Source organism: Physeter macrocephalus, chromosome 11, assembly GCF_002837175.3.
Source record: "Physeter macrocephalus isolate SW-GA chromosome 11, ASM283717v5, whole genome shotgun sequence".
Classification (NCBI taxonomy): Eukaryota; Metazoa; Chordata; class Mammalia; order Artiodactyla; family Physeteridae; genus Physeter; species Physeter macrocephalus.
The window spans coordinates 4247923-4258196 of record NC_041224.1 but is presented as its reverse complement, the minus strand read 5'-3'; the positions used below and the strand labels follow the sequence as shown (position 1 = coordinate 4258196).

Genomic DNA, 10274 nt, shown 5'->3' with positions numbered 1-10274 from the left:
GAGAAGCCACCGCAATGAGAAACCCGGGCACCACAATGAAGAGTAGCCCCCGCTCACCGCAACTAGAGAAAGCCCACGGGCAGCAACAAAGACCCAATGCAGCCAAAAATAAATAAATAAAATAAATAAATTTATAAAAGAAAATTAATAAATAAAATCAGTAGTCAAAATATATAAGAAAACCGCATTAAAGAATGATGATGCTATTTCCAGGCTATTTATAGTTATAGAGCCACATCCTTCTAATGCCCAGTGCTTGGTTCAATTGCTTTATCCCAATATTCTTAATTCCCGGACCGGGGCACGAACCCGTGTCCCCTGCATCGGCAGGCGGACTCCCAACCACTGCACCACCAGGGAAGCCCCACAGTTCATTTTTGATGAGAGTAAACATTTGATTTAGTAGTATAAGGCCAAAGAATTGTGAGTAATTGAAATTGTCAACATTGGGATAAAATGCAAGATAAACACTATACAATTTTTACAGTATGTAGCAAACTGACCTAACAATTTAAAGCAATAAGTTATATTCCTGAATTAATTTTAATTACTAAACAATATTTAAGTAGTGGAAAGATTTTTCTTATTACTGGACAATCCCTCAAATGGAATGCTATAGAGGAAAATTAAAATCTAAATTATGGAGTTAAAGTATATAATCTTTATGGTCTCTTCTAACCCTGGGATTCTAGAAAATAAGAATTTCGAAGAATTCTTTGATCTACAAACAAAAAGCGTAATGATTTAAAGAAGCTGAAAAAACAAAAAGGTCATGATTTGTGCACAGCTCTGATCTTGGTCATACATATATTTAAATCTTTTTCAAAGTGAATATTTGGGATTTAACTAGAAGCATATCAAAAAAGGAAAAATGTCTCTTCTGCCCACACAGTTATTGATTTAAGCAAGAAAAAACATAAATAAAATGAAATATATTATTTGGGTAAAGAAAAAAACATAATTCTAAGTTTCAGTTGTTTTATAAATAGTTCTTTGAATTCACCCATAGATAAGTCTTTCTAAGCAATAAGTCAGTATCATCCTTTACACACAGTAGACAACATATGTGTGTGTGGGTATATTTGTTTAGCTAAGAGGATTCAAATTAATTTTCTATTTCAAATCCGATAAGCATAACAGAAGAAGTATGTGAAGTAAAACTTTCTGAGTAATGTAGTACATTTTAGTGGTCCTAAATAGGTCATATGAGATCCATGATTCTCTTGGGAAAGAGAAGAAAATGAGAGAATCAAACCTCTGCAAATAAAATGAGCTAAAATTTTATATTTTTGAAAAGTATATTATACAGTGATTTTAAGGAAATCATGTATATTCAGAACTTAACCTTAAGAACCAAACTGTTGACAGTAAGCATCATAAATTCCTCCAAACTGACTCAAACCCAGGACTTATTTTCTGAGAAACTAAGATGAAGAATGCATGTGTGTTTGCTAGAGTGCAAATGTGCAAAATTCACCTTGGAACATTTTTAGTCGCAGTGATCATATAGATGTTTCCCCAAAAAAGATTTGATCAAAGATTTTGAGACAATAGCCCTATTCCACTACCACCAGTGATAAAATACTTCCCAGCAAAATGTGCTTAGAATTAAGTAGAATCATTTTTTTAAATAAACAGTTAATACTTGCTAAAACCTTGTATGTAAAACATATATACAAATACAGTAAGAGTTATAGTTGATTTATTTTTAAAATTTTTATTGAATGATTTTTAACAGATTCACATTATAAAAGAATATAACTTGTGCTAAATTTCAGCTGTTTTCAACATCATTTACAAAATCACTTTTTAACATAATCTAATCATGGATTCCTTTGCATACTAGTCAAGGGTATAACTTCCCCTTATTACGGAAAATAATAACAAGTATAATAAATTGGAACTCAGGCAGAATCCATGACTTGGGTGTGTCCCAAGAGAAGAGCGTGTACCCTAGACAGTACCAGCAAGAGCAGCCCAGAAATAAGGTCTGAAACTCCTGAATTTTATAATGCACTCAATTACAGATCACTAAAACCCTTTAAACATAATGGCCTGAACTAAACCGCTTGTACAACCATTCAGCAAATATCTGATCATTCAAGAAATATGTATTGAGTGTCTACTCTGTGTTTTGCCCCAGGGCAGCCACTGGACTCTGTCTGCTGAGGCTGCCATGATGTCCCGAGTGTGTGCGCCACCTTGGTCCGTAATGAAAACGATCAGAACTTTCTTTTTAAAATTATATTCGTAAATTATACTCATTTTGTTAAAAGGACATATCCAAAATCGCTAATCAGAGAATTCACCAAAATAATATGTCTATGGCCCTATTAAGAAAAGTGAACTTTGTCAAGGGGAAGAAAGGCTTTCTCTTCAAAAAGACGATAGAATTCCTTGTCTCAAACTGTAACACCTCATTCATAGGAGACTGTGTGGCTGTATAAAATGACGTGGCTTTCAACACCTGATCATTTATTAACTTTGGAACTGTCTTCCTATGCATATTTGAAAAGTCCATGTTTTGAATACTAGTTAAATAAAAACTTGAGATCTTAAAATGTCTCAGTTTCCCTGTTTTTAAATTAGATTTATTTCATAGAACAAAGTAGTTCTCCCATAAATAATAACACTTCAGTTGGTATTTTTTTAAAGCAGTAAAACAGTTAATAGTTTTGTTTATAAAGCTTGCTGTTCATTGTAATTCTTAAAAAAAAGAAAGAAAGAAAGAAAAAAAAACCCTAAAGTTTCTCAGACTCAATGGAAAACACAATATAAACATGGAGGGCATGAGCTGAATGGGTCTACCTCAGAGTAGTACAAACTGTGTTATAACTGTCTCAAAGTTGATTCTAGTCGTGTTACTGTCCACCTCTGTATATGCAGTTTCACATTTAATACACAACCGGCACCCTATTAGCCTCTTCTTAAAGTAGGACCCTGAGAGTTAGTCCATTGAGAAATCACATATTATTTACGATACCAGCTTGAAATTTTAAAGACTGTCTAATCTTTAACAAGGCAGAAAGAAACAAAAATTTTTCCCACCAATGAAACTTATCACCATGTAAAGAAGAATATATACTTGGCATTGAAGTGTCCATCTAATAGTAGGATGTGTACCTACACCTTTTTAAAATGTATGAAAAGCTCCTAATTTTGAAAAAATAAACATGTTGAAATACTATTGATAGGGTTCAAGTCCAAGCAAAACCTATGAAGTGATCTTTACTAACTAGAGTAATCAGAACTAGTTTTCTCTGCGACGTAGGCCATCCACAACCTCGTTTCAGGGATCCGCTAGCCGTAGGTGCAACTGGCGTCATCCCCGTGCATCCAGAGGCAGATCTGGGCGTACTTGAGGGGCGTGATGCGCACGGCCACGTTGTAGTCCTTCTGAACGCCGTTGAGGTCCACCCACTGGTGGCCGGAATAGACCGCAATGATTTTGCGTTTCCATCTCTTTTTGTCTGGATCCTTCAGACGCAGATAGACCCCAGAGCCAGTGGAGCCCGACTCGGCATCGCAGTATTGATAGAGAAGATCGTTGGATTCATCGGACACGCTGCAAAACCGGTAGACTAACTGATCTGCCCTGTCGTGATCAAATCCTGAGAAGTGGATCATCCCGCCTGGCAGCTTCTTGATGGTGGGACTGATTCCCAGCTCCATGTATTTCTTTTTGTGAGCGCGCTTCAGCTCCAGAAGGGCGTAGTCATAGTCCAAGGCCGCGTCTCCCCTCCCTCCTCTAGCCCAGCCTTTGGGGATATGGGTGTTCTTGACCCGGGTCCACTGGAAGGAGGGCATCCCGTCAGCAGCTCTCTGACCCCGAGCAGATGGCTTTCTCCTTCTTCCGGCCTTGGCTCTCTCCTTCGGATTCTCTCTGCTACCCTCTCTTCCATCACCACCCCTTGCTTCCCTCCTGCTCCTCCTAGAACTTCTATGTTTCTTGCCACTACCTTTATTTCTCATCTTCAACAGCCCTACCCTTAGCTTTTTGCTGCCTTTGATGTAGTCGTTTCCATCGTGGACACAATGGGCAGCTGTTAGGACGTGGTTGGGGGAGATGAGGATACCACTGCAGCCCGTGGAGAGCTTCACGGCCGTATTGAAAGGGAAATTGGTTAAGAATCTCTTGTCCAAGATGCTGAACCTGCTGTCAGTGCCGTACACCTGTCTCTTTCTCCTCACAGGTGCTCCCTGTGCAGTGAGATTTTCATGTGGCTCAGGGACCCAACCTTGAACTTTCACTGTGGTCAAGGTTCGGGTGCCGTTCTCAAAGACAGTCTCATATGAGAGAGAGTCTTCCAGGTCAGCAAGGTTGGGAGCCGGGAGTTCCTTCTGGCATTCGATGCCACACGCTTGATTTAACACCATCTTAGCGTCTGCTTCAAAGGTGGGGCTGGTGAGATGGAAGGTCCTTTCACTGACAAGCCGGGGTATTTTTCTCAAGTGCCACATAAAATCCCGTTCCATTTCAGATCCATCGATGAGGGTCCACCCAAGGGTGAAAAGTATCAACCAAAAGAGCGTCGTTTCCATTTTGTTCTTCTATGTTGTCCTTTAAAATAGAAAGAGAAGCTTCATAATGGTTTCTTTTAAAATATGTTACCTATCATTCATTTAGGTCTTGGGTCCTAAAGGTAGCTTCACCACAGATAGGAGCCCATATTTTCACTGTACTTAGATTTTACTGAGATTAGATAAACACCCTACTAAGTAGGCTCATACAGACGTCCAAAATCAGTAAATTGTTTTCACTCAGACTTCCCTCCACCAGCCCTAATCCCCATGCATCCTACCCCCATCTGCCGTCTCCCCCTCTTTCTCCCCTCTTTCAGCCCAGCACATGGGAGAATAAGGAGGGGTGGCAAACTGGGGTCCTCTGTTGCATAAGCCACACCATCTTCCTTCCAAGGTGTCCTACAACCTTATCTCCAAATGATTTAGAAATAAAGATAACAGCAGATGTCCGGCCCTTTCCCTGAACTCAGCTTCTTAATAAAAGCAGGGATCATAAATTCCTCATCTCTAGAATGTAAATGGCTAGCACAGAGCTCAAAAAAAGCATTCACTGGAATACAATGAATTTCCCTTAATCACAGCTTGCAGACCAAGCTGATTGATGGTGCAATTAAAATCATAGGATAATATTCTAAAATGTTCAGTAGAGATTTTAGAAGTAAATAAATGGGCTCCTCTGCTATTGACCTGCTTTGATTTTTACAAGCAGAACCCCTAATCATAAAAAGAAAATACACAGCACAGGCCCTTTTATCCTAAAATAAGAAAAACGTACCCTGTACTTTTTTTAAACACAGTTGTGCTTGGAACTACCACCTAAGCAAAGCACCACACAAAAATACTTTATAGTGGCATTTTACTTTATATTAAAATTGTAAGAATTTATGGAGCACAGGCGATGGTTATGAATTTGCTACTTGGGGGAACATGATCATGATGAAATATAGTCCCTTTCATCCTGGGTCTCTCATCTGAAAACTGTTTAAGTTGTATAATACCTCTTCTATTGTTTACATCTTCTTGCCTTCATTTCCTGCTTCTCTAGGTTCACTGGTATGTCAATCTATTCCTAGAACTGATGTTTGTCAGTTGTTGCTTGGTGAGAGTGAGGGAGAGTAGCGCTCTTTGGAGCAGCAGTTTGGAAATTTGTAAGCTATGTTCCAAGTTGTTTTTAACTAATAGTTACAATATCCAGGCTTAGCAAATGATCTGCACTGCGTATAAAGCAGAGGCAGTTCAAGGTTAGATTATTCCTACAGTACCTTCACTCTCAAGGCTTTCTCATAAGCTTTCTTTGCTTATCAAGGAAAAGAAAGCCAATAAAGAATGTCAGGAATGGCCCACAAAACAGGGTACACCCATAAGATCCTGGGAGCTGGCAGGAAAAGCAAAAGTTGTCTCTGATTCAGAGCCGAATATGGGCATCTCTTGATACAACAGGGTTCATTTCGCCATATACAAGTACAGAATTTTATTAACAAACTAATAACATTCTTTTGATAAAACCAAAACATATACAACATTAACCTCTTGGTTATTTAAACATGATCTATTCATCAAAACATGACAATTAATTTGAATAATCATACACTGGAACATGTTAAGCAAGTTTAGAATAATCTTTACCATGACTTGTCATCAGCAAAATTACGTAGAAGTTTTGCAATTTCCATTTTTTTCCATTTGCTCACAGTTGAATGCTAAGTAATGGTGATTCTGGTTAATATTAGTATTGTTTGCTGAATAGCTTGTATTTTATTTTGGAGACAGGGCATTCTTCTGTAGACTGATGGATATTGTCCAAAAGATCAGTAAACAATATACTTGAGGAAAAAATCCACACTCATGTCACAATATTTTTTAATCATTACCATGGCAAATTTGACTTTACACAAAGCAGTAATTATATCAGTAATGATTTTGTCGAACCACTTAGTATTTTCTTTTGTTGCCTTTTATGCAATTTTCATAATGAGTATTTCATCCATTTTATTTAATTGGATTGGAATGACAAAGGCTAACAACTCAGTTAACTCTACTGAGACCTTGAAATTGTATGTTTAACTGGGTCGTTCCCAAGATGAAAAGTTATGTCTTTCTAAAAAAAAAAAGCTAAAATCAGAGTTATTTGCTGCCTCTTAGTTTATCAACAGGCCATAACAGATGATTTTAAAAAGATGTATACATATCTTTTTATCTACTTGATTCTTAGCAAAATTTCAACCAAGGGAGTTTTTTGATGTGGGAAACGAAAGTTTTAAAAATCGATTTTTTATTTAGTCCTATGTGATAACAGCTCTTCATTATGTACTTAATATATGATTACAGCAAAGACTGAGAATCAGCCAATTACCCACATTAAAAAATACACAGGATCACTTTGTACATTTTAACACTTGGTAATAATGATCTGTGCAGTAATAAATGTGTGAAAGGCATTCCTAGGCAAAAGAGAGAACGTCAAAATCATGGTGTTGTGGTATTGCTTCCACAGTTAGGTTTTGTTTTTCGGATTTGGGTTTGTTTTTTTTTTCCAGGGTTGTTTAATTTAGTCTTGCAAATTTTTAGCTAGTTAGTGTTTAGATAGACAGAAATGCAAATATTAAATTATAACAGACCAGATGGTATTTTACTATACAAATAATTGACCTAGAATATAAATCTCAAATTTAGAAGTTCCTTTATTCTTTACCAAATAAAACATGTGCCCTGTGCATTAATTCTGCAGTCAGACTTTTAAGAAAGTCCCAGGTAATGGTTAGTTTTATGTGTCAACTTGACTGGGCCACAGGGTGCCCAGATATTTGGCCAAATATTATTCTGGGTTTGTCTGGGAGGGTGTCTCTGGATGATATTAACATTCGAATTGGTAGACTGAGTAAAGCAGATTGCTCTCCCTCATGTGGGTGGGCCTCATCCAATCAGCTGAAGACCTACATAGAACAAAAAGGCTGACCCTCCTGTGCGTAATGGGGAACTCCTGCCTGACTGCTTTGAGCGGGGAAATTGGGTTTTTTCCTGCCTTTGGGTTCAAAATGAATTTTGAATAAGATTTTGTTAGTAAGATTCTGTACTTGTGAGTGGCCAAATAAACTCTGTCACATCAAGGGATTCCCAGCCTGTAGCCCCCGAACCAGCAGTGTCGGCATCCCCTAGGAACTTGTTAAAAATGCTAATTCTCAGGGCCCAGCCCAGACCTACTGTTCAAAACTCTCCAGGAGGGGTGTGGGTTCCCAGCTAGGCATGTTGTACACAGCCCTCCCGGCAATTCTGATACTCAGTACAGTTTCAGAACCACTGCAGCAGCCAAGGTCCCGGTGTAGCAGCTTAAGCCCCTCCCAGAAGGTGGACTTGCCAGGGATGATTGCTTAACCAGCTTTCAAAGGACCTCTGCTTCATCTCTGTGTACAGAAGAAATTTATTCTACACTTTGCTCTTTTACTATGTTAGCAACTGTTAATATTGAATGGTTCCACCTTTAATAGAAAAGAAAACATACTTTTACATACGTGATTTAATAATACTTCTGAGAAGATTCAAATTCAGTAGGCTTGTATGTAACGCCTCTGATGCTACAGATGATGCAAGAGTGTTAGCTGGCCAGCCCTGTCTGGTGCCCTTTGAGGGACTCAGCTGCAATGCAGCACAGGAATAAAAGCCATGCCCACATCTATCCTTGGGCACGGGAAGGGCAGAGCCTTGTCATATGACCTCAGAATCACAGTAATAAAGGACATGGATTTAGTAAGCCTGTCTAATTTGGCCTGTAATTTCAAATTGGACAAATGTCTCAGGACACTTTCTTTTGGGAAATCTAAGTTTGCCTTGTGGTGAAACGTCAATGTAACGTAAATGATAGCTCTTGCTGATAGAGCAAGCCATGGTTCGGTGGATACATCTATAGACGCCTGTCATCCAGAAAGCACTAACTAAAGAGACACGGTCCCAGCTGGTGGAGCAGTCATAGTATTTTGAAAGCTTTAATGCCCCGTGTCTTCCCTCATTCTCCTCCTTTTTCCTGTCTTCCATTATAATTGTGACCTTCCCTGTCACTTTCCAGATGGCTTGGATCTGGGGCTTCAAATTCCAGTTTTGGTTAATGAAAGTGAGCTTGCAGTCGTGGCTCTCACCACGAGTCAGTGTACACAGGGTTGATTATGGGTTGGACCATGGAGACGAACGGAAGGGAAGAGAATTAAGGAGGAAGCAAGCATACCAGGATTTATAGATGAATTCTTACTGATGAAGCAGACATTAGTCCACATTTCTACCTGGTCTATACTGTCCGGCACGCGGGACCCCCCCAGACCGGGGCACGAACCCGCGCCCCCTGCATTGGCAGGTGGACACCCAACCACTGCACCACCAGGGAAGCCCCACAGTTCATTTTTGATGAGAGTAAACATTTGATTTAGTAGTATAAGGCCAAAGAATTGTGAGTAATTGAAATTGTCAACATTGGGATAAAATGCAAGATAAACACTATACAATTTTTACAGTATGTAGCAAACTGACCTAACAATTTAAAGCAATAAGTTATATTCCTGAATTAATTTTAATTACTAAACAATATTTAAGTAGTGGAAAGATTTTTCTTATTACTGGACAATCCCTCAAATGGAATGCTATAGAGGAAAATTAAAATCTAAATTATGGAGTTAAAGTATATAATCTTTATGGTCTCTTCTAACCCTGGGATTCTAGAAAATAAGAATTTCGAAGAATTCTTTGATCTACAAACAAAAAGCGTAATGATTTAAAGAAGCTGAAAAAACAAAAAGGTCATGATTTGTGCACAGCTCTGATCTTGGTCATACATATATTTAAATCTTTTTCAAAGTGAATATTTGGGATTTAACTAGAAGCATATCAAAAAAGGAAAAATGTCTCTTCTGCCCACACAGTTATTGATTTAAGCAAGAAAAAACATAAATAAAATGAAATATATTATTTGGGTAAAGAAAAAAACATAATTCTAAGTTTCAGTTGTTTTATAAATAGTTCTTTGAATTCACCCATAGATAAGTCTTTCTAAGCAATAAGTCAGTATCATCCTTTACACACAGTAGACAACATATGTGTGTGTGGGTATATTTGTTTAGCTAAGAGGATTCAAATTAATTTTCTATTTCAAATCCGATAAGCATAACAGAAGAAGTATGTGAAGTAAAACTTTCTGAGTAATGTAGTACATTTTAGTGGTCCTAAATAGGTCATATGAGATCCATGATTCTCTTGGGAAAGAGAAGAAAATGAGAGAATCAAACCTCTGCAAATAAAATGAGCTAAAATTTTATATTTTTGAAAAGTATATTATACAGTGATTTTAAGGAAATCATGTATATTCAGAACTTAACCTTAAGAACCAAACTGTTGACAGTAAGCATCATAAATTCCTCCAAACTGACTCAAACCCAGGACTTATTTTCTGAGAAACTAAGATGAAGAATGCATGTGTGTTTGCTAGAGTGCAAATGTGCAAAATTCACCTTGGAACATTTTTAGTCGCAGTGATCATATAGATGTTTCCCCAAAAAAGATTTGATCAAAGATTTTGAGACAATAGCCCTATTCCACTACCACCAGTGATAAAATACTTCCCAGCAAAATGTGCTTAGAATTAAGTAGAATCATTTTTTTAAATAAACAGTTAATACTTGCTAAAACCTTGTATGTAAAACATATATACAAATACAGTAAGAGTTATAGTTGATTTATTTTTAAAATTTTTATTGAATGATTTTTAACAG

General features: G+C 37.6%; 1 protein-coding gene across 1 annotated transcript; it reads right to left on the bottom strand.

Annotated features, from left to right (window-relative positions):
• Positions 1-1753: 1753 nt before the first annotated feature.
• LOC112067406 (inactive serine protease 35) lies at positions 1754-6218 on the bottom strand. The gene is made up of 2 exons (XM_024133067.3): positions 6151-6218; positions 1754-4561 (listed from the first exon to the last, which is right to left on the bottom strand). The coding sequence occupies exon 2, from the start codon at positions 4540-4542 to the stop codon at positions 3301-3303; it is 1242 nt and encodes a 413-aa protein (XP_023988835.1). The 5' UTR covers positions 4543-4561; positions 6151-6218; the 3' UTR covers positions 1754-3300.
• Positions 6219-10274: the final 4056 nt, after the last annotated feature.

What these genes read in the sequence shown, in the direction of transcription:
- LOC112067406 (XM_024133067.3), bottom strand. Translation starts at nt 4,542, where the DNA reads ATGGAAACGACGCTCTTTTGGTTGATACTTTTCACCCTTGGGTGGACC.